This window comes from Rissa tridactyla, chromosome 2 (assembly GCF_028500815.1).
Source record: "Rissa tridactyla isolate bRisTri1 chromosome 2, bRisTri1.patW.cur.20221130, whole genome shotgun sequence".
NCBI classification, from domain to species: domain Eukaryota; kingdom Metazoa; phylum Chordata; class Aves; order Charadriiformes; family Laridae; genus Rissa; species Rissa tridactyla.
In genome coordinates, this window is record NC_071467.1 from 22,630,154 (window position 1) to 22,657,804 (window position 27,651).

General features: G+C 39.5%; 1 protein-coding gene across 3 annotated transcripts in view; it reads right to left on the bottom strand.

The window, feature by feature from the left end:
- RIMS2 (regulating synaptic membrane exocytosis 2) overlaps window positions 1–27,443 on the bottom strand; it is a 490,283-nt gene extending 462,840 nt beyond the window's left edge. For all 3 annotated transcript variants that reach the window (XM_054192248.1, XM_054192250.1, XM_054192247.1), the window contains exon 1: window positions 27,274–27,443. In XM_054192248.1, coding sequence (XP_054048223.1) covers window positions 27,274–27,443 — 170 coding nt within the window. The remainder of the gene's footprint in view (window positions 1–27,273) is intronic.
- Window positions 27,444–27,651: the final 208 nt, after the last annotated feature.

A 27,651-nucleotide genomic window follows, 5' to 3' on the forward strand; every position in this document is an offset into this window, starting at 1 on the left:
ATTTCCTCTAGTACTTAAAGATTAGTTCCTGAATTCTACTGTATATTCTTACTAAGTCAGGTTACTACAAACAATAGTTTCCTTTACAATTTCAATTCCTGGTGCCTCTGATCTTTGCAATATGTAGATATGTAGATCAAGTTATACATCAGAAGACTCTTGGAAAGGCGTAGTGCACTGTTTCTTTCCCGGCACATTTATCAATGAACAATCAATAATTAGATAGTACAGAATTTCAAAAACTTCTCAACATAGTAAACAGCATGTCTTTCTTAACCTCATTTTACCATTGCCCATCCATAATTTTCTCAAGAGAATGGCAAACTTAGTACCTCGTATTCCTGTGGAAGTTGAAAGATACTACTTATTTCTTCACCGCTATTTGAGGTGAAAATATTAAAAGTCTAAGGATGCGCTCACATGACATCCCGGATGTTGAAGGTTGTTAATCTCCTTGGTACACAACCGCATCATTTACTGAATTAGTGAAAGCCCCCCGTGGCCCCAAATCAAAACAAAGTCTTATTTGCTTCTTCTGCAAAACCCCCATTTGTCTGATACATTTGCTATGTTCTATACATCTGTCTTGAATAAAAGATCATTACATAGCAAACAATATTTCAGATACGATGTGTTTTAAAAATAATTACGCAAATCAATATCTATATCCCCAGCTTCATCCAACAGGCTTCCCATTATTTTTAATTCCATTCCTCACCAACCAGTGGGACAACAAGTGCTAGTGTTACGCACCTGATACCAAACTTTATTGCAAGCTACATGACTCATGCCCAGTAAACAGATCAATTGATAGGTATTACAAAATGTAAAACAAATTTGGTTTGCAAAATCACTTTGGTTGCGGTGCCTTCTTGCTGAAAAAGCTACCTGCAGGAAGTGAAAATAGTAGTCTAGAATTAGCAAACTTCTTCTCAGCATGCATTTATACATCTACAACTATTTTGCCTCATGAATTAATTCTTTGTGTCCCATCAACACTAGCTTCTTGTATGGCCTTTACCACAACATATCTTGCAAAGTCTGAGAGATGTCATAACATTTCTTCATGTCTCATGTTCTGTAAAAAAGCCATCTAGCTTACCCCTTAGATTTTTCAGTCTCTGACTCTGCTATATCCTTTTTCATACATTTTCTTCAACACTTCAGAAATCACTGTCCTGGCAACATTAAACCAAATTCCTAGCCATGACAGTTGTCTCAGGCATGCATACTAGTAAATGCCATCGCTTTCTCTATCATCTTATACCCTTAGCTTGGGAAATGATCACTTATAACAATCTCTATAATATAAGAATATTTAATGTAATATGACCCTCTCTTTAACACAAATTGTAAATCCTACTATTCCAGAGAAAATTGAGCCTCATGACTTGAAAATTTGTAATACACAATTATTTTAGCACATTTGACTAAAAATTAATACCTTTATCACAGGTATTGCAGGCCTATGAAAGCAATCCCAACTTCCACATTTTGGATTTGTGGTTAAGACCAAACGGCTTTCCTGTTCCTTAATTTTACGGAGGTACAACAGCGCACCCCATCTGTAAATGCTAGAATATACAAGTGAAGCTAGGCCCCTAGGGATCCCAGAAGTGGCAAAATAGCATTTCGGATAGACCTACAGATTCATTCAGACACAACTGGCAATGATCTAATCTGACAGGGCTTGAGCAGTGTTGAAATTTGGGTCAATAATATAAGGAAGAGAAGAAGGGGTGAAAGAAGAGCTAAATATAGGCATAGCTATAGTAAATTAAAAAAAAACCCCACATGATAAAATGTGCTCAGTGATTTTACGTGGCCATATTACCAACAGACTTCCTGATCTGTGCCACTTCAGAAAAAAAAAAAAACAAAACAAAACCCACCACACTCTCTAACCTCCCTAAAACTCTCCCGGAAAGTGCTGAGAATTCCTTTAAAATATATGTGCATAATATGGCACAAAATATTTCTGGTAAATGATCATATAACCATTTGGGTGGCCTCTCTCCTAAATGTTCTGTAGACCAAATAGAAGACACCAGATGAACACAAAATTAAATAGGAACCCTGATTTCATTACACGCTTTCAAAAAGTAACCCTCTAAAAATTTTATTATGCTAACATTTGACAAAGATCTGATACCCACTGTTTCTTCATTCTCTGTCTGGTACAAATGGGCAGTGACTAGACTCTAAGAATGCAAAGCTTTTTGATGGAAACACAGAGATTTCCCACTGGTCTTCTGTGATCTACTTTGTACTTGAAGGAAAAGAGCCTGCTTTTCAAAATGAGGACATGAGGAAATTTTCGAATTTTTTCTTTATTCAGAATTCTCGAAATTTCTCTGTATTCAGCTTAATCTTATAGTCTGTCAGGCTCTTTGAATGGCTTGTCATTTTCTAACTGAAAAAAAAGAGAATTAAATAACCCAAATTTCTGAAGAACAGAAAGAACATGCTTCCATCACTATATCCTACTCCAGACAGAAGCCCTGAAAATCTTCTTGATGGTCTTCTCATCTTTGAGGACAATGAGCTTTTGATGGTCAGGCACCATACAGACACATAATCCTCCCCAGAAATCCTCCCCTTCCAACGCTTATTTAGAATGAGCAAGGAGTTCAAGATGGGAATAAAGTATCACGCTAAAAGGTAAAAAGCCCATTTAATCCAAATTTCTTTCTATGTTTTCAGTCTGCCACGGATATCAGGTACAGAGACTGAAGCCAAAAACTTTCAGAAAATCAAAACTGATCACCACACCACAAATTATTTCTATGATAATAAAAAATTCCTTCTCAGTTTCAAGGATCTTCAGAAAAAATAACCAACTTTTTCAAGAAAATGAATGTCTATCTGTAAGAAACAGTCTTGGCAGATTTGTTTTTATTTGCTATTTTATCAACAGCAACAGCACCATAGCGCTCCATGCTTTCGCACAGATTTGCACATGGAGCCTGAAAAAAGGAATAAACACAATTCTGGGAAAATGCGCCATAAAATCATTCAGGCTTGAAGCAAGAATGGTGAAAAAGAGAGGGAAGTAGTTGTATTCTCCCAAGTGCAGATGAGTAATTTGTTTCACATGCAAGTCAAGCTTTTTTCGTTTGGAATGCTAAACAAACACAGGAGAAAATATGAAAATTAAATCCTCCAGTTTTTCTTAGGATATTGTCATAATTTCCTCAAGCCAGCATGGGAAGTCAGAGTAGACTGTAATTTAGTCTTACAATAAAGGTGTAAGACTACATCCTCAGCTAGTATAAATCAGCATCTTCCAAAATACTTTTGTGACTAGGACACTCACACTTCATCAGTTGGAGCAAAGTCCAAAGACAGCACAGGAGAAATTGCATTTTTTCTCCAAGCTGTTTATCTGTGACTAGCTCAGACAGATTCCTCCTTTCCTCTCCTTGTGCAGATACCTATCCTTTTTTCAGAGACTGACCCCTGACTAAGAGGGCAGCTGGATGAGCCTGTAGAAGTGTGCCAGTAAAGTAGTCCTGGGAGAAGAGCCCGACGTGAAATTCAGATGGTGGAGGAAGCTATAAACCAGGAAACAGAAGGGAGCTATTCTCAGGCCCCAAGCTTTTTTAGAAAACTGTTCCAAAATTTTTCAAATTCTGACAATTACAGTGGCCAAAAAAATAAAAAAAATTAAAAAAAATTAAAAAAAAAACAAAACCCAGGTGAAAGTGTGAAATACTGCTTACTTTTTATCTTAATCTCTTTGAATAATATCTGGTGACAAACGGAAAAAGAAAAAAAAAATCCACCATGTGTCTGACTTAGCAATTAGCTACAATTGTATCTAAAGAAAATGATTAACAAAGATGCAGCCTTCAAAGAAATTTAAGGTTGAAACTGGTGTTAGTTCTAAGTGGTATTTACTACTCTCCTGTTTCATTTGTAAATGTTTATTGTTGCCTCTTTGTATGTTCTCAGCATGAGATCTCTTCTGGTTTGTCCAAAAAGTAACGAAAGGAAAAAGGTATATTTAAGAGCAGTTCCTTTGGGGAATGTCAGTCACAGTTACATTTTAACAAAACTTGCAGAGAGGAAAATAGTTACTACAAATTTTAGCATAATTCAGAGTAGACATGCACTTCTAAACCAACAAAAAGTCCATTGAGCTTCCCTCAAATGCTCACAATATAAATTAGATAAGGAAGAATAGGGAAAGGTAGGAATCAAATTTGTTCCCTATTATTCTCTAAGCATGGGACTAATTTAGTTTTCTGAGGAGTTAGACAATTTTCTTGTTCTAAAGGAGACAACAGAAGGCTATTTGTTAAGTGATAACAATAATTAGAAGTACATTTGGTTTGTTGGCTGTGCTGAGTACACAGAAAAGAATATTTAAACACTATAGAATATATGTAATATCGGAGTTTTTATAGCAGAGGTTTAGCTCACTATGCTGTCAGATTCACATAACTATGAAGCGTTGGTTCCGCAAGTGATTTCAATCAAATAGATAACTAGAACAAAAACAATTTAACACTGTATGCCCATTCTGGGTGAAAACTTCATTGTTTTATGTAGTTTCAGTGGTTAGTTGGAAGATTCCGGTCCTCAGTAAAGAGAGAGGTAGTCAGAGTTAGTAATCTCTCACTGTACATATTAGCTGGGCTGAATTGTTTTTCTTACCCAAGAAACATATTAGATCACACATTCTTAACAATTCAATATTTACATTCCTATTTGTGAGAGCACTTTGAAGACATAAACATTGTTCTTTAACAATTTTTTTTAACTGACTGAAGAGAGAAAGGTAAAAGAGAGAAAGGAGTTAAATTAATTTGAAATACTAAAAAAATCCAGACAGGCAAACATTCAAAATCCACATAAGGAAAGGAAGATACAAGGTTCAAACCTAGCAGTGATTCCGTTTTATGGAAGAATGAACACCAAAAATTCAGAAATTTTCCACAAAGTGGAATTACTGGTTTTGACCTAGTTTAATCGGGAGTCTGGGTTTTGAAACAAACCACCTGACATGCTGCCCAGAACTAAGGGTCCTGGAAGCCCCAGCTGTCTCTGTTGCTGAAGAAACGGGGACTGAACGACTCAAAGGATGCAGTATACGGCTTCCCACCAGCCTGCCAGCAAGGCTGCCAAGGATCTGGGGAGAGGAGCTGGCAGAAATTCTGGTTTCTCCCAGCAGAATCCAGATATCAAAACTTGTCTGGCTTCTAGCAGCACATGGAAAGTACTGTCAAAAAAAAAAAAAAAATCCTGATGAAAACTGAAAAGAGTTTTTTTCATTACCTCAGTGAACATGCAAATCCCAACAAAAGGTTGAGAAGGTCTAATGAAGCCTTAAGTATACCCAAACTTTACTGGGGATGTGAAAACAAGCCAAGAAGCCCAGCAGAACATACCCAGTTGTAGTACTTCTGCACAATACACTGCAGTAAATTTTCTCTATTGGTAGAGTTTGAAAATAAATAAAGCTCTAAATAAAACCTTGGAGCTTTCTCCCTTCAAGAACTTCCTAATGTCACTTTCCACCTGGATCTGCCTTTTAGCAATTAGACTGAACAAAACCCAAACACTCTTCCTTCTGCCTTCCTTCTCCTCACATCTCCTGAATGCCATGTCTGATGCTGCATGCCATTCCTACAAAGAAAGAAGGCATTGTAGGAGTGGAGTAATGGTCACACAGGACACAACCTGCTTGTGTCATAGAAAGCTCTTAGTAAGAATAAGCACTGCAGAACAAAAGAGGAGAATGGAAGTCTGAAAGAGAGACAGTGAATGAAGAAAAAACTCAAGTGCTACCCAGTTTTGGCAAAATCAAAATAAACATATTTTAACCTTAAATATTACACATCAAATAAAATCTTTCCCATATCCCATTTAAAATTATACAAGGAAATTTTGTTCCCATTTTAAATGGAGAGCGCCAAAAAGATAACCTATATTGAAATGGAATGTTAGACCACAAAAGAAATTGAAAAATACAGGGAAGATTCTGAGGCTAGTTGACGAGATCAGGAATGAGTAATACTTTGTCACAGATCACTTCTTTGATCACTTCAAATGAAACCAGAGGAACTAACAGCAGACAGATTTAGTGCTGTGGTTTCGCCTTTCCTTGCCCTTTTTGTTTTATTTTTTCCCTTTTTCTCCTCTCCAATGTTATATTACCTTTATTTCTGATCCAAAGAAATCTATGGAAGTGAGCTAAATTGATCCATCATAAATGTCCTCACAACATATAGCCTGGCTTATAAAAAGATTTTTTCTACTGTGTACAAAGCCTGAGAGGACAGGTCAAATAAACCCCACCTCATAGTATTCAACAGTAAAACTGTTAAAATAAGAATAAATGCCATTATTCGCTATTAGACTACAGCTAGGGGCACAGCAAGCTAATTGCTTCATTACAATGGACGGATTAGATTATTAAGAGTGAAATGATTATCAAGTGCACAGTCATGGGGTCATACTGGATTCTTCATTTCTCCTGGAGGCACTGTTGTACTGATGGCAAAGAGTGGTTTTAAAACCTTAAGTATCCAGGAGGCTGCACTTTTTCTTTTCAAATGAGGACACTGTCACTCTGATTCATGCTTTAATCATTTCCTGATCAGACCACTTCAACTTTTTCTAATGAGGATGAGAAAACGTAACTGCTATAAAATTCAGCAACCTCCCTGTCACACAAGAATAATCTAGAAAAACACACCTCATCATCCACTCTATGGTTAAAAACATCACTGCAGGCCAAACTACAGATTTTGCTGCTATAGATACTGCTATACTACATAGACAGTAGATACTACAATGCAATGCACACTGCAGGTAATGGAATTCAGGATGGGAGCTAGGGCAAACCTAACCAAATCTTTCATTGTATATCAGGACCCAGATATCCTCACCTGTGAATCATCCAAATCAGCTATTTTTTACAGCATGCCATGGCTCTCACCTGATCCACATGGCAATGATTCCTTTTTGTGGAAACCAGGGCACAAGGAAGCTGGAGAAAATTGGTACACGCTTTAATTTTGTCCCATTACAGAGTAAAACCTCGAAGTTGAGTTGCACACCTGAATCCAGAGAACTGGGATGTGTAGCAAGCTGCAGATACTAGGAAATGTATTCCGAGAAACTCTTGGATCCTCAGTACTGAGAACTGCATTCTCAATTTGGAACACAAGTTTTGCAACTATTTATTTTCAACTACTAGACAGAGCTCAAATTCCTGTACCTCTTAAAATGCATGGCCTACCTTCCCACTGAAAACTTTCTGCAATAATGACATCCTTCCTCAAGGACAGAAAATAACAGAAGCAGAAAGAGAGAGACAAAGATGAACACACTAAGATATGAGTCTCGTGGATGATCCGCATTTGCTCTATTTTTACTAAAAGCCCAGAGAAAGGAACAAAACCTACTTGTGCTGCTTCAGGGGCACCATTTGTTCAAGGCTGTGAAAATGTATTTTGGGAGTGCAAAGGGCTAATCTAAGTCACATTTGTTCTTGTTGCTAATCACTTCCTTCTCTGGGAGAGTGCAGACAATCCCAAAACTTGCTAACAAATGTTAAGGTCAACTCCTTCTCCACCTCTGCCCAGGAAACACCCACACAGCTACTGGAGACGGAGAGTAGCAGGTCTCCTTCCCGGCCCTGAAAAGAGCTTTGTGTCCCTCTTCAGTACCCAGGGCACTGGGTGATTTCAGGGGGTAGGGTGATTTCACTGCCTGTTCAGCATTTTGATGTCGTTCTTACAGGCGCCTTGACTCAATCCATCCATCTTCTGGAGAATTTAGATCAATCTGCTCTAACTAAAACCAGATAAAACAGCTTATTAAAATAAGGAAACATGGGAAAACAAAACTAGTGTAGAAATGTAGACTACAACTTCCTTTAAGTGTGTCTGACAGATTGAGAGAGCACAAGTAGGTTGTAGCAAAGCAAGAAAGTGAATGAGCAAGTGAAGAGAAACTGATAGCATCCTGGCTCTCGCATTTTGACTGGCACGGCTGTCTGTCACAAGGAAATTAAAAACAGCACTTCAGTTTGAAATGGTGCAGCTGACAGCGCAAAAAAAAAAGCTTCAGCTATCAAACGCCAACTGTTAGAAATAACGTTAATTAAATACGCCCTTTTCAAATTTATGTACTTTGATTCTTACTTGACTAGACTGGATAAATTAACTACAGACAAGAGTTAATTTTGTTAGCGCCCATGAAGATGTATTCCTTTAGCAACACACATATAGGGATTTGCCACCAAAAAGAGCTAAAAGAAAGATATCGGGACAAAGATCATTCAAGACAATAAGACATCTATTTTGACGTATTATCCACTACAGATAAAATAGCGCCGAAGTGTTTTATAGTGTAACACAGACAGTAAAAAACTTCCAATCAGAAAGATTCTCTTAATGAGACCCCCAAAGAAATTGACTTTTTATTGCTTATTTTTCAAAAATAATTGACATTTTTCATAAAAATCATATATACAGTGAGGACATTTTCAATTTTTAGTATTAGAGAAACACATGTATAATTTCTCCTTTGCACTTTATTAGTTAAATAGCTTCCTTTTAGCTTTAAAACAGAATTATTCTTCAAATATTTTTAGATTCAAGAAAATTGGTAGAAAAACTGATTCAAGCAACTCAAATAGTGAGTGTGCTGTTAAAGGCTGGTTAACTGGCTGTAAAAAAAGGAGAATGAGAACCACTGAAATCCCTGTTGTCCTCCCTTTATCTACTGCAAACAAATAAAACCCTAAAGCTGTATCTATAGACAAGATGATGTCATAAGAGTAGATATCAAGTTGCAATTTCCTTCAACTCCCTTACTTTTTATTATTGTGAGCACAATACTTGCTAGCCATGTGATTATTCTTGAACTTTAACCCCAAAGCTTGATCATGTTTGTGGAATGTACACAAGTTTCACTGTTTATTAAAATGCTAACCTTCATACTGTGTGTATTCCACAAACCGATGTGACACAAAAATATCTGGAGGTACAAAGTAGACAAAGATGTGCAAGATTAATGAAGTATTTAAGATATAAAAAAAAAAAAGAAAAACAAAAATAGAAAGGAAAAAACTCTAGAAGCAAAAGTGAACTTGCTAACTTCTTCACTACTTTGTAAGTTCATTTTTAACAGGTACAGTGAATAGCTTGATTAATTTCAATAGTTATAATGGAAAACCGACATTTTACTCTCTTGCTAGAGCATTCTGGGCAAATTGTCTCACTTTCCTGTATTTATTTTACAGATTTTATCCACTTATCTACATCCAGTGGAACACTGGACATTATGATGTTTCTCCACTTCTAGAGAAGGGAAAACATTATCAATATTTGAAGAAATTACCAGAAAACACCTTACTGTGTAAGAATAATAAAGACGTCAGCAAAATACTAGCTGCCAGTCTACAACCCATGCTTTCCATACAAACACCTCCAACTCAAGCAGCATCAACAGTAAATATAAGAAAATTTGGAAGCCTTTATAATGATTATGACAATACAGTATGGTTGGCTGTATCAAGTGAAAATGGCAGCATTCTTATGAGACTGAAGAATACAATTCCAACGTGACAGAATGGGGTTTTTATTTGTTTCAAGATTTCCCCAGGATGGGCACAACACTTCACTTCAGGTTGCTGTTCTCTCCGCCCTTCCACAGGCAGCAACGCCAGTTCAGGAACTACAAATTCCCTGCTTAAATTCTACAGGAGAGGAGCAAGGCTGTCTGCAGTCTCTCACTCCCGCATAGCTATTATAGGTTTTGACATAAATGATGAGGAATAATGGGCCTAATTTTTTTTCTTTGACAGTAAGATTAAATCAGAAGTGATCTAATGACATCAGTAGACTTATAACAGAATAAAAGAATGCAAGTTAAACCAAAATCAGGCTCAATCATTTTATTATGGAAACAAAATTTTCAGGAAAGCATCACAAAAAAGCAATAAAGTGTTTTATTTGCCAGTGATGTCGTTTAACCCAAATATTTTCTTATAAGCTCCATCCATAAAAACTGAGTTGGGGAAAGTGTATAATGTAAAATTAGTCTGTATTAAAATCTATAGGACTGACAGACTTGAATGGTCATCTCCCAGAACACTTCTATATATAAAATAGATATAAAATTATGAAAATTGGAAAATCCTATCTTGTATAACCTAAATGTAAGTAAAGTTAAAAATACTAAACTAGTACTTATATAATTTAAAACATATTTGGAGCACTGGAAGAAATAGATCACTTCCTGGATGGAAAAAAAGTCTTGTTTAAGATGAACATGCCCTCCATAATATCTTCCTTTTTTCAGAATTATTCCATTATCATCTCAGATATGTCTATTGAAGTTCCAGACTCATTTTCTACAGAGAGAAACGTCTAATATTAGTGCATCTTCTTTACATACAGCATTAGGAAGAAATACCTTTTAGTTTTACATTTTACTGTAACACAGACATTCAAGCCAGCGGTACAAACCAGTAATGGAGTCACTAATCCAGTCAGACACTGGACATTTGTTCAACCAGCCACTGAGACGGTCTGCATATTAACCTGTGAAAAGTACAAGCCTACTATATCCTCCAGAAATTTGTGTCTGGTATTTATAGCAAAAATGTTGAAAAGGAACGAGTTAGTTTTAATAAAATTGCTGCTTTCTGAGCGAATATGACATTTTAAAAATGTATAATTTATTCATATTTGGGGACAGCAAATCATTCCAGAAGACTGGGCTTTGATTCTGAAAGGAGGACCATCACACTCATTTGGGGATATAATCCAGGTTAACATGTTAAAATATTGCTTCTCTAGTAATTTTTACCAGCAGTCTAGAGGGGAGGCATAAGAAAGCGGACAGCTGTTTTATTTTTCAACAAAATGCAGATCAAAGATGACTGTTATAGCAATCCAAGAGGAAAAAAAAAACCACCGCAACATTTTCTAACCAATAGTAGAATGTAGCTCCTAATGAATACTGGGATAATATTAGCAACCAAGTAGTACAAAATATGTGAATATTTAGTAGTCCTACATAATAGTCCTAGTCCCAATAGATTTATTTCTCTTCTGAAAGAATGAAATGTCCCTCTAAATATAGCACTGCTTAAAAATAAGATGGCTAGGTAGGCATTCAGGAAATTGCTACTAGCATGGTGATATTTTTAATTGCTGTATTTCTCAAACAGTCAGTTTTTCAAAAAATTCAATTAAGTCAATGAGGCTACATATCAGATGCACAAGTCTGCAAGTCTATAATCAATTATTTTTATTACAATTAGAAAAAAACCAAATACTTTGATGCAACGTTTGTCTTTTTGTTATGCGTTGGCGTGTATAGGCGGTAGCAATGGTAAATTCACACTTTGTGTTTGTCTGCGTAATCTTACAAACTTTCAGTAGTTTGTGCGTTCAGGACCCCAGCATATTGAAAATCAATCATAATTGTTGTCATCTACAGGATTCACTATTTAAAATGATGTTTTAATAACAGATTAAATTACAACAAAGTTATGGATATGTCAATTTTTTAAAAAAATATCAATGTAGCCTACATTTCAAGTATATTGCAAACAATCTTAGAGCAAATGCCATCACATAATTTGAACAATGAGAAGATCTTATCTCCATAGAAAAACTGAAATACTAGGGGCAAAGCAGCTCTCCCGTTATTTTACACAATAAAAAGAGTGTCCGGTCACCTGTGAAAATATAAAAGCTTCTGTGTGCAGCAATTACAACTAGGACCTTTGCTACTCATCTTTCATTATTTATGTCCCAGATCACATTGGAAAATACAATAACACAGCTTTCTAGAGCCCATTCACTTAGCCAGCACCACCAAAGGTATTTCCTCTCTCCTTTCTTTCCACATCCTATGAGCTGAACAAACTTATTCCATTATGTCAGAAAATCAGTGTTTTAAACGTGTCTGAGAAAAAAAACCTGCACACACTGTTTGATGCAGAGACACAAAACCTAATTCTATCTGAACTAACATCAGCAATGGTCTTCCACCCCCAGTTATTCCACAGCAAAATTCTGTGAGCATTCCGTTTGTTTTCTTCACGATAAAAGCTCTGAACGCCAATTTTGGCTGCATCCACTCATAGACCTCAAATGACACCTTCAAAACCAGAAAAGACTTCATAAGTGTTGACTGCTGCTTTCTCAATGACTGCAACATGACCAGTCATTGCAGACTGTGGAAATAAAGGTGGAATAAGTCCATTGCTCCCAGAAACTCCAAAAGCACTGCAGCTAATCTCTCCCAGCCCCTCAGCTGTGCTAGCTCAGCAGCTTGCGGGACTGTACAGTAAACCGGATCAGTGCCTTTTTGTAGATTAAAAAAAATGCTCGGCCAAAATGGCAAAGGAGAAAATATTTTTCATCAGCTTAACTTCCCTGAAGCATTTTCACTAGGCAGTTCATCAGATACTTGTACCAGGGCCACAATGGTGTCATGGAGGCAGGAAGGAGCAGCTGGGGTGCCGATGGAGCTGCCTGTGCTGCACTAACAGCACAGAAACACCCAGGGCTCCAGAGCTGAATTTATCCCCTCAGAGCTGCCATCTGGAGAGGCCACTCTTTCTCTTGCTGTGTTGATTCTACAGGGAACCCAGGAAGAGTGGCATCCTTAGGCTCAAGTTAGCCTTTGTAAATATATTTGCAAAATACCGTGGTGGGTTGAGCTTGGCTGGCTTCCAGACACCCACCAAGATGCTCTCTCGTTCCCCTTCTTCATCAGGAAAAGGCAGAAAATAAGATGGAAAAGCTCGTGGGTCAAGATACGGACAAGAAGATTGCTCACCAGTTACCATCGTGGGCAAACCAGACTCCACTTTGGGAAGATTACTTTAAATTATTGACAATTAATAACAGGGTAGGATAGTGGACATAAAAACAAAACTAAAAACACCTTCCCCCCACTCCTTTCTTCTTCCCAGGCTCAACTTCACTTCTGAATCTTCTACCTCCATCCCCACCTCCACCTCTACCTCCACCAGTGGCACATGTGGATGGGGAATGGGCGTTGTGGTCAGTCTCTAACGCTTCATCTCTGCCACTCCCTCCTCACGCTTTTCCACAGCTCCAGCCTGGGGTCCTTCCCACAGGATACAGTCCTTAATGAACTGCTCCAATGTGGGTCCTTCCCATGAGCTGCAGCTCTTCAAGAACTGTTCTAGCATGGGTCCTTTCCAGGGGGTACAGTCCTTCAGGCATGAACTGCTCCAGCGCGGGTCCCATCACAGGCTACAGGTCCTGCCAGAAAACCTGCTCCAGCATGGGCTTCTCTTCATGGGCTGCTGTTCCTGCCAGGAGGCTGCTCCAGCATGGGCGCTCCATGATGTCACAGCTCCCTTCAGGGCACATCCACCTGCTCTCAAGTGGGGTTCTCCACAGGCTGCAAGTGGATATCTCCTCCACCTCCATGGGCTGCAGGGAGACAGCCTGCCTCACCACGTTCTTCACCACAGGCTACAGGGGAATGTGGTCCAGTGCCTGGAACACCTCCTCCCCCTCTTTCTTCACTGACCTTGGTGTCTGCAAAGTTTCACATTTTCCTCACTCTCTCTCACAGCTGCTGTGCAGCATTTTTTATCTTCTCTTAAACATGTTATCACAGAAACACCACCAGTGTCGCTGATGGGCTCAGGTTTGACCAGCAGCAGATCCATTTTGGAGCTGGCTGAAACCAGCTCTGTCTGACATGAGGTCAGCTCCTGGTGTCTTCTCCCAGAAGCCACCCCTGCAGACCACCCCCAACACCTGGACACATAAACTCAGTACAAATACTTACTCTATACCAAAAAATAAGTGATACAATTTTTAGTTATGGATCTATCTTCTATACAAATTCTTAGGTAAGTTTTTGTTTATTATGGCACTATGAACATAATTATGAACTAAAAGGCAAAGAATAATTGGATTGATGGGCAAGAGTTCAATAACAATTCTTTCCTCCCTTTGTTTCACACATGGAGTAATTGTTTGAAGAAAAACTTTATGAAACTGAACTAAGGGTAGAATACATTTCAGTAATGTAAATATAGAATAGTTTTCAGTAATGTAAATATAAAAACTATTATGCAGATGTTCAAACCATCCCTAAAAAAGATACTAATGGTGACCAAACATATTAAGCAGTGGAAACGCACAGTAGAGCTCTTGTATAAACCTCCTTCCACATCATGATAAAACCATTCAGTAACTTTATAGATAATGAATAAAAGTTATTTATGTCCAAGATGACAGAAGATATTTAATGGCAATTTCCCTCTTTTAACACATGCCACCATCTTTCTTGTGGGCAGCTTTACTGAACGCTCAGCAGTGCCAATGGGAGGCAGGAGCTGTTTTAAAGTAGGTCATCGTTATTAAGTTCTTAGTCTTACTTGTGTTAGGAACAGCAGCCGCTTTGAAAGACAAATTTTTCATGAATTACTATAGTAAAACACTCCTAAGCCCGTGTTAAAGAAAAACCTTGTAGTTATGAAGAGTGTCAAAAAATGCTAACAATTCTAAATTGCTCTTTCTCATTTAACCTAAGAATAAAATTAGAAGTATATTATTCAATTATTTTAATAGTAACAACCAAAAAAATATACAACGGTGCCTTTACTCATTTAATGACGCACTTAACTAATGAATTTTATTGGTAAACTTTCAGGAAATCCTTTTTTATTAAAAGAGTAGATGTTGTCATTTGCAAAGTATATTGTATGTTCTTTATAAGCACAATGGTTAAAAACTGAAAAAAACCCAAAATGATTATTAACTATTGAAGCATGACTCAACTTCCATAGTGAAACTCTGGTTTCAGTAAATGCTTTTTTTTTTTTAAAGTACTATTAGGCAAAATTATGAAATCTAAACAAAGGCACTATTCTAACACACACTCCTTTTAACTAATGAATCTCTTACTTGCAAATAATTTGTCCTGCTTATTTAAGAAATAGTTACTTATGTCTGAGAAGTTAAGTTGGGGCGTAAGCATCAGTGTGATTGTGGCCTAATTCTACAATTATAATCACTCTTGTTTGTGCAGAACAAATATAACCATTCATACTAATAGTTAAAAATCTAACTAAATGCATATTTTTCCTCTCCCCAAATAAAAGCTTATTTTATACAAGACAATTTCTGTGTTATGAAGACTTTTCAAGTGTATAACTCAGGCCAAATTTTAGACAAGAACACAGTAAATTCTGTGGAAGACATGTTCAAATAAACACTACAAAGTAGCTAAAAACACTTATCTTCCAACCACACCTAAATAAATTCATAATATATGAATGTACATCAGTGCTCAGCTACAGCCCATTAAATTTCATTCATCTTTGGCCACCTGCATGTTCAGATATCAAGCAGACAGAATAATCCAACGCTTTAAAATACCAAGTACTTTCTCTGTACTCTACCCTGAAAATACCTTTTCTTGGCTCAGTGCCTTCACAGCACCCTCTACAGCATTTTTTCAGATAACAAGGCCGGAAAAAATATATTTGAATTTTCTGATACACGTTTTTAAAGATGGAAGATACAATTTTCAGAAAGAAATGTGGGTGCTAGGTAAAAATGCGATTTTCTTTCAGTCATATTGGGTTTTTCTTAACTTTACAACCTGCTAATGTTTGAATCTCCCTGGCCTTTTTGGTAGAGTTCAGCAGAATAATTAAAATTACTGCTTCACTTGAAATATCTTCTGATGTGATATACATTAGCGTGGAAGTAATATCAGCCCTTGAGAAATATTTCCCATTCGGTTAAATTTAGCTCCTCAACCCTATCACTTAGATGTAAATCAGACTATCAGCAAAGCATCCACACGCATAATATTACAACCAATCCAAAAAGCCAGTAAGTTATTATCAGAACAAGAAGCTTCATTCTATTCATAGATTAAAATTAAGTTCTTCTTTTTCAATAGCTCATATTGTTTACTGTGGTATTTCAAATCTGTAATGCTACAAGTAGTTTGAGAAGAAGTAAGATTTTCCCGAAGCGCTTTAACTTTAGTACAAAACACGTGTTCAATAGAAGTATAATCCTCAGCCTTCTAAACGTGACAGTGATGCTATTTTTCTAGCTGTTAGATAATACATGGTTCAGCTGTCACTTACTGTGCAGCAGTCGGTTACACAGAATGAAATGAATCATAATCGCAATGACTAACCAAATTAATGAAATCATGCTGAATCAAAACCCATGCTCCCAAACTGTCTTCGGGCCTGATTCAGCAAAAATATATTTGATTTCTATACCACACAACATTTTCCACAGATACGCGTTTATCCAGGCTTTTAAAGCAAGAAGGTGATGAATTCAGAATGCATAGCAATGAGATAGTGTATTTTTACAAGCTACTATCAGAAGTGACCTATCAACTTGTAAATACACAGTAGCTAAATAAATATTATTAAAGCAATGGCTAACTGGCAGAAAAGGAGAAATTCAAAGCATAGAATCATCATAGAATGGTCTGGGTTGGAAAGGACCTTAAACATCATCTAGTTCCAACCCCCCTGCCCTGGGCAGCAACACCTCCCACTAGACCAGGCTGCTCAAAGCCCTGTCCAGCCTGGCCTTGAACACTTCCAGGCATGGTGCGTCCATAACTTCTCTGGGCAGCCTGTTCCAGTGTCTCACCAACCTCACAGTAAAGAATTCCTTCCTCATTTCTAATCTAAATCTCCCCTCTTTCAGTTTAAAACCATTACCACTACAGCATAGAAGACAAAGCACATGCTGAAATCTCTCTAACTTCCATTGATTCGTGGCAAAAGAGAGATCGTGTGTGAGTTGTGGAAAGAAATTATCAGCTTATATTAGTTTATAGAAGTTTTTTTCACATCTTAATATCACGCTCTTTTAAGTTTACAAGTAGTAGACAAATCCTGTGTTTGTAACTTCTCATCTAGCAATCAGACTAGCTGCAACTATGAGATTCTATCTTCTGGCTTAAAATATCCACTAATCATTCTTATTGGTGAATGGCATGTGAAGATTTTCTTTGCAATGTACCTTTTTTGATAGGTCTGCTTAATCCCACATGCTGGAAAGATCTCGTATTCCACAGTCTTCTTTTAGATCTCATTCTTCGAAGGCTTTCTGAATTTAGTATAAAAGATACATCAAATCCTAGGAATAACCTTGGACTAGAAGGGAAACATACTCAGGTTCCCAGCAGTAAGTCTTAAATAGTAAAGATATGGCTAAATGAGCATGCCCTAATTAATAATTGATTGAAATATAAGCAAAAGATGCAGACTGACAAACAGGCTTCTAAAGAAATCTGGAGAACTATAAAAGTCAGCACCAGCAGGGAAAGTGGCTACGGCATTCTTATAAGACCAAATAGTGAAGAGTTACTCTCAAAGCCGGAACTCTGAGGGTGAGATTCATCTTACCCAGCTCAAGATGACTACAAGGTAGACCTCTATGTCGGACGCATTCACTCTATATTCTTTTTAAGGCCATAGCCAGAAATGGGCTCTGCAATTCACCTGGCCTGTTTGAAATGTCTAATTTAGCATGAGATGGATCACATCCTAAAGACACCTTTTTATTTCCATTTGCTTTAAATTGAATCTAAGCAATTTCAGATGTAGATGTCTTACACTGTAGATATTCACATCTGGTCAGAATCCCAGAGATTCTCTGGGCTCAATCCTTAACCCAAGCTCTAAATATAAATATCTAAATGAAAAAGATACCGAAACAGAGATAATAATTTTCATTAACCAAGAAGTCCTATGAGTGCTGAACCTAAAGAAGTCGGATTTCGTGAGGACTCACAGCTAATGATTGATTTATTTTGATGACTGTGGTTGGTTATCCCCTATGAGGACTCCTTGGTATGTAATATGGTGCGAGCAGACTTTTCCACAGTCAGGAATGTGGACAATCCCTTTCCACTACCCATCTACTTATTTTCATTAGACCCTTACTAATTAAGTATCTTTGGGATCTTAACTTTCTTGTCAAATGTGTTGTAAGTCAGCCAGCAGCTTCCATTTATTCCGCACCTACTTCCCTTACAACAGTGTAGCAGTTATGTCTTTCCAAGGAGGTGCAAGACCTGTGTTGTAGACCCTTCTCAGCTTGCAGAGATTTGAACATAGCTCTCTCTTCCCTATGGGTAAAACTGGAATAAGATTATTCTGCATCCTACCACTGAACTTGTGCAACTGTGCAGTCAGGAACGTGAATGTATGGACAAGCAAGAGAAAGTCTGAATAGCTCTACTCTCTAGAGGCAAATCCTCATTCTTGCTCCAAGGGCTGTTTGTGCATTTTATTTAAGCACTCTAATGCAAAATTCGTAAGAGGCACCTGATACAGACAGAATACAACTCAACGGGGATGAAGACAAACACTCTGCATAGCTGAAGTAATCAACTTCAAAATACAAAATGAGAAATGATCGAATCAACAGTAGTTCTGCAGAAAAACACATGTAAGGTATAGTAGATCACAAGCTAACCATGAGTCCATAATGCTATATCACAATAAAAAACCCAAACACACATGACACTGACTGTACAAGGGAAGTGTTCTATGCAAGACATACGGTGATATCTTTGTGCTCTCCCCATAAACTTTTTTTGGAATACTGTGTCTGATGTTGGACATTCTATTTCAAAAAAGAGACATTAGAAATTATATAAAGAAGAGCAACGAGAATGGCCAAAGTCTAGAAAATGTGACCTGTTGAGTCTACAGAAAGGAGACGATGAGAATCTACCAGAGGAGATATGATCACATTTGTGAAATATATAAAAAGTTGCTGCAAACAGAAAAGTAACAGACTGCTCTGCATTTCCATTAAGGACAGAGTAAGTGGCAAATGTCAGGAAAGAGATGTAGGGTTAACAGTAGGGGAAAAAATCTAATGGTAAGGGTAATGACTCTGAATAACTTAGACAAATTACGCAGGGAGCTCAAGGAACCTCCATCCCTGGTTAGGTCAGTAGTTGGATTCGATGTTCCCATGCCTTTCAGTAGTAAACTACCAATTGAAAAAACTGTAAAAGTTTCATACTGGATCCAAGAGCTTTACCCTAAGATCTGTTTGGCCCACTTCTCCTATGTAGGCAGCACAGCTCTCGCAGAGCTGATTAACTCAAATTCTGTGTATTGTCCATTATGTGCCCTGGCCTCAGCCATGGCGCCTGTTTATTTCACTGGCTAGGTGGGCCCTCACAGCTGGGCATCACTAGATTAGACAAACAAGCGTCAGGAATTGCTGTCTTACAGCTGGTCATACCTCGAGGCAAAGGATGAACTGGGAGACCTCTTGAGGTCCCAACCAGCCCTATTTTCTATTATTCTATGTGTTATCTGGGCTTTAAACAGCATTACTTTTCACTGATCCTCTCTGTAAAGAGAAAAATGTATAAATGCACCAAGAGTTAGAGAAATTCTAACACACTGGAGTACTTATTTGTGAAAGTTACATGAAATATGGTTGCAAAATATTTAAAAAAAAAAAAGGCTGACTGCTTCTAACTCACAATATGGTTAAGATAATACACATTCTAAAGAAAGACTTCCCTCACAAATACATCCAACCAAAATGCCGCATTATATCAAATACCTAGCGACGCTATGTGACCTGTGAAATATTCTGTGTACAAATACAATATAATATTTGCTATAAGAAACCATTCACCTCAAAAATATTAATGTTAAATAAAGAAAGAATAAGTCATCAGGAAGTATGTAAGCAAATTCATATGAGATTTAAGAACCAACCCCACAGAGACAGTAAAAAGAAAATAACTTTTTTATGTTTTATTTAAAGTTTAAAGATTTTCTTTGTGAATTTTCTAAGTAGAAGTGCTCAGGCTTTTTTTGAAACACAAGTTTAGCTCTCGCTAACTTCTGCTAAAACAAACAAGATATCTCACTATGGTTTTAATAAGAGTTTAAAGTCCAAATCAGAGATATTCTTTAGGGTCTCATACCAAAACTTCAAAACTAAAGACACATAAAATAGACTGTTATAAACTCCGTCCGTATCAAAGTGCATGAATTTGATTTCAGTTTATTGAAATACAACTAAGATCACTCTGCGAACATGTTTAGGCATAGAAATGTGATGACAGCTGATATTTGAATTCAAGACTATAAAAGAACTGTCTTCCACCTTCAATTAAAACAGCAGAGAACAGTATAAATTACTTTGAACTCTTACTCTCCAAAAATGATACGTATTAACTTCTTAAATGCACTACAACTCCCCTACACAATCTTGCATTGTTACATCAGCTCTTATAATCTCATTCCTGACTGATCCCTTTGCAGCTTCAAGACAATACCTTGGAGAAACAACATCACGAGGAAACAGTCACAACATAATATCATGCAGAAGCAGCTTTTCAGCACAGCACTGATTCTGCAATTTTATTGTGTCATCAGAAGTTTAACAAATCAGAAGATGCAGTTGATGGAGTTTACTGAGTTTACAAAAGCACTACCAGTTTAGATGTAAACTGGTTTTATTCACAAACTATAATATACCCTCAACAGACAGTTCTACTTCAAGAATGTAACAGTTCCTCCTGTTACATCACGTAGTCCTACAAAAGAGAAAAAAATCTAAACTCTGCAAGCATTGAAAACAATGTGGTTTGATTTAAACTTAAGATTTATACTATGAATTAATTTGTCTGAAAGACAACTGGTTTTGAATGCCATTTTTAAACAATTAGTATTTAACGAGATTCCTCCCGCTTATGAGTCTAAATTAAGAAGACTCACTTTTGCCCACTTTTAAAGAAATTAGGTTGTCTATGATAACTTGTAGCTATTAACCATGATATAGTAAGACATATGATTAAGACATCCCACATGATCTAATCTTAACTTAAAAAATCATCCCCACCCCAAAGCTCATTGTTAAGGTGTAATGTCTGTTGCAGTCAAACAAGTATAGAAGAGATCATAACTCATCATTTCTTGTGTTCTTTTGGGTTTTATCTCCCCAAGTTCCTGTCAAAAAAGCCATCAGAGAAGATGTTGGGGGAAAAGGAAAGATGGTAACACAAAAAAAAATCCTTTTTGGAAGAGGTAGGCCTAATGGACTTAGAAACTTCCATAACCTGACTGACGGTGAATACGGCAGTAAAACTTTAAGGAAGGCAGTAATGCAGAGGGGTGAGAGGAGGCATTCAGCTGAAGAAAATTCCCAAGCCTGTCAGATCTACCTCACAGATAAAAACTGTGCGTTTATATACCTGGCTAATTTCACATTCCACTGGATTAAATTTCAAAGTTCAAACTATTATAACTTTTTCCTCCTTATTATAGAACTTTGAATATATGCAATTATTTTAAAATTTCATCGGCAAGGTAAAAACACATTTTATATCAGTTCTGTAGTAACCTACCACTTCTGTGTATTTTTGCACTTACAGTATATACACTAATTAAGCTGTTGTTTCAATGGAAAAATCAATTATTTGACATTCTCAGTTATTTAGATGTTACCCAGCTCACAGATGCATGCAGTCAAAATCCGGAATGGACCATTCAGTCCCCTAACCTCACCTCCAGAGACCACTGAATTTCACCCAGTCACTGCTTTCTAGGATACAGTCCCAGCACCTTAAATTATGATCTACACTCTTGTCTTTCAGATGTAAAATTAAATGTTTTCTTCTTTTTGTTTCAAAGAAGTGCAAAAGCAGATTTATTTGACAAGATTGCAGAAAGCACATACTGGCTGGTGTTAAATATCTATTTTTGGGGTTCTTTGTTAACTAAATCCTGTACCAGCTTTTCTATTTTTCGGCGTCATATGATGTCAGGCCTTTCTACATCCAACCCATCCTGCTTGTACGTCTTGAATGCGGGAACATCAGCACTATTGCAGTCTTCTGAAATTTTACTCAACATTCGCATTAGTAGGCCCAGTAATTAGTGTAACTGCCAGTCTGTATAATCTCCAAATACATTCTGCTTAGTCACTAAGAGGAAGTACTACTGCTATTATTTGTAGACAGTGCCCAAAATTGTGCTAGATGCTTTAGAGAACAGTGGTAAACACTGGGTCTTCTTGAAGAGCAAATGGTACAAGCCATAACATCCTGACAAGTATTATCTACAATATAAAATGTCTAAGCATGTGGTAAGAGAGAAGAGTAAGGAATAGTGACAATTTTGAGAGAGGCCCGAAAAGCCGTACAAATTGTTGAAACGAAAGGGGAGATGATAAAGAATATTAGGAGGGAGCAGAGTAGGGAGGGGAAAGGGCAGAGAAGATGGCAGGGCAGGACAGGGCAGGGAAGGAGGCAACCGTCTTCCTCAACAATATCTTTTTGTTTAACTACCACGGAATCACAGAATCAAGGAATCACGGAATTTTCAGAGTTGGAAGGGACCTCTAGAGACCATCTAGTCCAACTCCCCTGCACTTATTTTACACTGCATGAAGTTACTACTTTTAAAGTCACCTTGACCATATTTTGTTGTATAATTCATAGAAACAAATGCAAATCATGAGTGGTGTAACAATGGACTGTTCCGATCAGCATTCCAGATTCAGACAAAACAGTTACGGAAGCATAACTTAAACAACGTAACATTGCCTGGAGTCCTAGTTTACTATATGTAGCCAAAAGTAGATCTTTTTGCATTACGCTATAAACTTCAGAAATTCTCACATACATATCTCTGTTTTCAAAAAACAAAAATTATAATCACCACCTACGTCTCTGTCATCCCTCCAGCCCCAAAACCTAAATCCTAAACATACAATGCTTTTAAAGAAGTGTAGAAGAGCTGGTTATTTATAAACCAGGATAATTATTTATAAAGCAGCACAATAGCTTTTTGAGGCAGATATTTACACTGCTGTGACTCACAGCCATCAATCTATTGCTTCCTCTCCCCCCGGCCCAGCTTCCTGCCCCACATCTCACTCACCCATGGTGCCATACGGAGCCCACACAGTCTAGCTTCTTTGAAGTCTGCTTGTCAGAGATTTTATTGCAGTCTGTGGAGCTACCCAATTTTTACCATGGCTGTGCAATCACGGACACAAAAACTGAGCACACGCAAGGCTGCAGTCAGTTGTGCCTTCCTAAAACTTACTGTGGACTTGACAGTGGTGGCTAATGGAGAGCCACCATTCTCTAGCTAGCCCACCATGTTACCAGCTTTCTTCTCCCCTTGGATAAAGCAGATGACAATGACAGCTGATTTCAGCCACACACACACATAGAGAAGCGATCTTTTGTCAGGAGCTCATGGTAAACCTGTAATGCTTTGCAAATATATGAAAAGCTGGATGATTTTATAATGAAGTTTCTCTTGGGAAAAATAGTCTTCTACTGAGACAAACTGTCTCAGTAGGAGTAGATTCATACCCATAAAAAACTGAAACGTGTGTATTTTCAGAGCTGCAAGTCTGACTTTACAAGGAGAGCATTTTGTCCTTAGAATAGTTAGGCAAAGGAGCTGGAAACTCGTGACACTGCAAGTAGAAAAGTAAATATGCACATCACACAGGCTGAAATATAAGTCTTCACAAATAATGTCAGCATCCTAACATCTTCTACAAATCTTTTTTCTGTGTGCATGCTCTCAAGCCAGCCTTTTGATATAGAAATAAATCACAAATTAAAAGTAAAAAAGCACAAGAGTGATCCCACAAATCAATCCGTATGGAGGAAATGTGCCATCTAAAATCTGTTAGAAGGCTTACACACACAAAACTAGGATTTATAAGAGGAAAGACGTGCATAATGTAAAGGAAAAGCCATCATCAAAAGTTCTATTCTATATGCATGGAAGTAAAACACCCACAAAGATAAAAGTTGAAAATATGTAAATATTCCTATAACAGCAGAGAAGGACTTACACCGCATGTACAGGCGTAAATTCACTCTCTCTGAGTGTCGTGCATTACGCATATTAAATATTATGCAAAATATATGTCCAATAACCTTGTGAAAAAGGCACCTTCCTAACACATGACATTCAAAATGCACTCCAAGGGTCCCAAAAATTCCAGAAGAGAGACAGTCAAAGCAGCAGAGTTTGCTGCCCATCGTCCTTTTTAAAGAGAAGCTCTGCCAACAGGAACACAGTGCACAACTGTAGCTGGGCGTATTTCACAGACTGAACCAGGCCAAAGGAGAGAGCAAATCTGGAAAGCTTCTGCTTTCCATGCCATCATGTTCCAGCAAATCCTGGCAAGAATTCATGCTGACCTGATCACTATTCCTACAGATTACAACTCAATACCATCTGCATTTCCTTTCCCCAAAAAGAGTAAAACAGGCAGAAGGAGAAGAAGTTATGTATCTATTTTAAATCCACACATATTTACCCCAGGGAGTGAAAGGAAAAGAATAAATAGTCCACATTACAGATGTGAGTCACACTACTTAATGCACTTTTGGAAGATGCTCAAATACCACAGTGATGGGTACAGCATAAGAATTTGAAAAGCACAAAATAGAAATAGAATGGAGAAAGGAAGCAGAGCCCAGGGACTAGCCATTCATACTGACACTCAATTACCATAAATTATAAAAAAAAAAATTAGAGGGAATACATGCTTGCCCCTTTCTACAACATTTGAACTGTTCTTGTGATAATATCTCTAAATGTCAACTCTTGTTTTCAGCATCCTTTTTTATCCTCACATATTTCTCCATGGAATGAAATGACACAATTTTATTGCTTAGTCAGACAAAAATACCTTCCACTTCAAAAGGAGCTTGCCTTCGAGGAGAATTACACTTGAACAAAAACTGCAGGATTTAGCTCTGTATTTATCTCTATGCAATAATGGTAGTTCATTCATATAAATATGGGGCTTTTTCTTTCTTCTTCTTTCTCATCTCTTGACAGAAGGAAAACATCTGCCAAGAGAATTAAACTCAGTAATATCTACCTAAAAATGCAGAACAAGCTCTGGTATGACTTTGGTGGAGGGGTTGTGCTTAACAAATCTGTAGATATTTTCAGATTACACAAGTACCTGATGGTTCAAGGAGCCACTTCACGAAAAATTAAACTGGTGAGTTATTCATCTGACATCATATCACTTCTCAGTATCCCGTAAAATATTGTGGGCCATCTATCCAAATTCCATTGACAAAAGCATTTCCCTGAGAGAGCTGGTTTAGGTTATCCTTTGTGTATAAACTTTATGCCATACCATTTCTCCCACAGCTTACACAGAACTTGAAGCTTTCGTGGGACATAATGAGAAACTAAACCCCACATGAAGTTTATAGTTTATCTTTAGATTTGACGAAGACCTTTCTTTTGTCTATTGTCTGCTCCCGAGATTCTAAAGATTACAAATGAAAACAGTTCTGTTTCATTCCTTCAGTTGGTTTTACCTTGTCATTACTTGAGAACAGTTTGTTCTTCATTTGTAAGCTTAACAGTTCAAGCTGATCCTAGTATCATACTGAAATCATACTTTATATTGGATCATAAATATTATCATCTGCAATAAAAGTTGCCAGGAGCCTTCTTCAAAACTGTAATGCTATTATTATATATTTAAACTGCAACTTGAAAAATTTTCCATTTTCTTCTTTGTTAACGATTTTCAAGAGTGTAGAGATTTTAGACAAAAATTTGCATTTTTTTTTTAGATGCCACAGGACTTAGCCATGTGAGGGAGTTTAAATTGCTTTAAAATAAAATGTGATACTTACAATAGCAAGCAAATTGTATTGCATAAGACTGAGAGGTATTTAGTGATAAAATGAGGTATGGCACTTTATTTCCAGTGCTCACATTACACTGCCATTCTTCCAAATGTTCACCCAATAAAATATCTTTTTAAACAGGCATTGGAATGTATTTAGGAGATCACCTCACAGTTTAGTAGCTGTCACACAAATGCTATCTGAAGTTTTCATTATGGCACTAACAATAATGCAATGAATCTTGGAAACAGACTTCCAAACTCAGCAACTAAAACCCAGAAGACAGCTTCCAGGTACCGAGCATGAAGGGCCAGTTAACGCTTCTAAGACACAACGCTAATTTTGGTATGAAAAACTGCTTAGTCCTTCAGCTTCACGGCACTCCTAAAAGTCATGTCCACGCCACCAGTAGCCTTGCTTATTTTCAAGCCGTTAGAAGCCAGCGTGACTGCTCCGCCAGCGAGGGAGAACAGTTTGCTTGAGTTTGCTTAGTGCCACGCCAGGGAAGGACATGACCCACGTCGCTCACCAGAGCCGGACCCCCGTGCCGCCGACGCGCCCGGCTTCCCCTCGCTGCTGGGGCACGGGACGAGGGGAAAGACCGGGCGTCCCCGTCCCCCCGGTGCCCGGGCAGCAGCTGCAGGACCAGACCCCGCCGCACGCCGGGACGGGGCCGCCCAGCACCGAGCAGGGCTGCAGGGGCGGCCGCTGCCGACAGCTCCCGGTGCCGGAGCCGGGGCTCGGCGGACAGCTCCCGGGGCTGGAGCGGACAGCTCCCGGGCCGGGCCGCGGACAGCTCCCGGGGCCGGGCCTCCGCGGACAGCTCCCGGTGTTGAACCGGGCCGCGGACAGCTCCCGGAGCCGGAGCCCCAGCCCGTTCCCGCGGCGGGCGGGCGGGCGGGCGGCAGGGCAGCCCCGCTTCCCCCGGCGCCGGGGCTCCCGCTTGGAAAGAGCAGCGGGGCGGGGGCGGGCGGCAGACACGTTGTCGGGGGAAGATGGCGGCTGTGGCAAACCCACCCAGCCAGCCGGCCGGAGCCTAGGCCCCGGCGGTCCCTCTCCGCCCCGGGCGGCCGCCGCAAAGCCGGGCAGGGCCTCCGCCGCCAGCCCGGAGCCCGCCGCGCCGCCGGGACGCGGCCCGATGCCGCCGATCCGCCCCCTCCGGCGGCGCCAACCGCCGTCTCGACCCACCCTCCCTTCCCCCTGATGGCACACGCCGGGTGAGAACGGCACCTGTGCGGCCATGTTGGCCGCCTTGCCCCCGCCGGCGCCGGGGCGTGCGGGGCCGGAGCCGCCGCCCGCCCCGCCGAGCGCGGCTGAGGCGGGCGGCGAGCCCGGGCCGCGGCGCCCTGCCTGCCCGGCGGCCTCTCCGGGCTCCGTCTCCGCCCGCTACGGGTCCCCCGCGCCGCGCTCCACACTCGCCCGGCGCCGAGCAGCCGCCGGGGCACGGCCGGCGGCGAGAGACAACCCCGCCCGCCCCCGGCCGCCCGGCTCCTCTCTCCCGCCCCGGCCGTGCCGCCCCCGAGGCCGGGGAAGAGCCCTCCGCGGCCGTGGGCCGGGAGGACGAGGAAGGGATGCGCCCGCCCTTACTTGAGCACGGATTGCTCCTTCTCCTCTTCCTTCTTCTGGCGGTCCATGACGGCCAGAATGATCTTCCGCTCTTCCTCCGTGAGGTGGCTGAGGTCGGGCATCTCGGGCTGAGGAGCCGGCGGAGGCTGAGGAGGAGCGGGGCCGCCCCGGGGCCCGGCGGGAGCCGACATGTTTGGTGGGAGCTCACCGCCGCGACGGGAAGCGCTGCCCCGACTCCAGCGGCCGCGGCGGCACCAGCGGGAGCGGCCGCCGCCGGCGCCGGGAGAAGCACATACAAATCAATACCCTGTAATCAACCGGCAGCCTAATGACGGCCCCGCCGGGGAGGGGCGGGGTGGCCGGCGGCCCCGACCTCGCACCCACCCTCCCGGCCGCCGG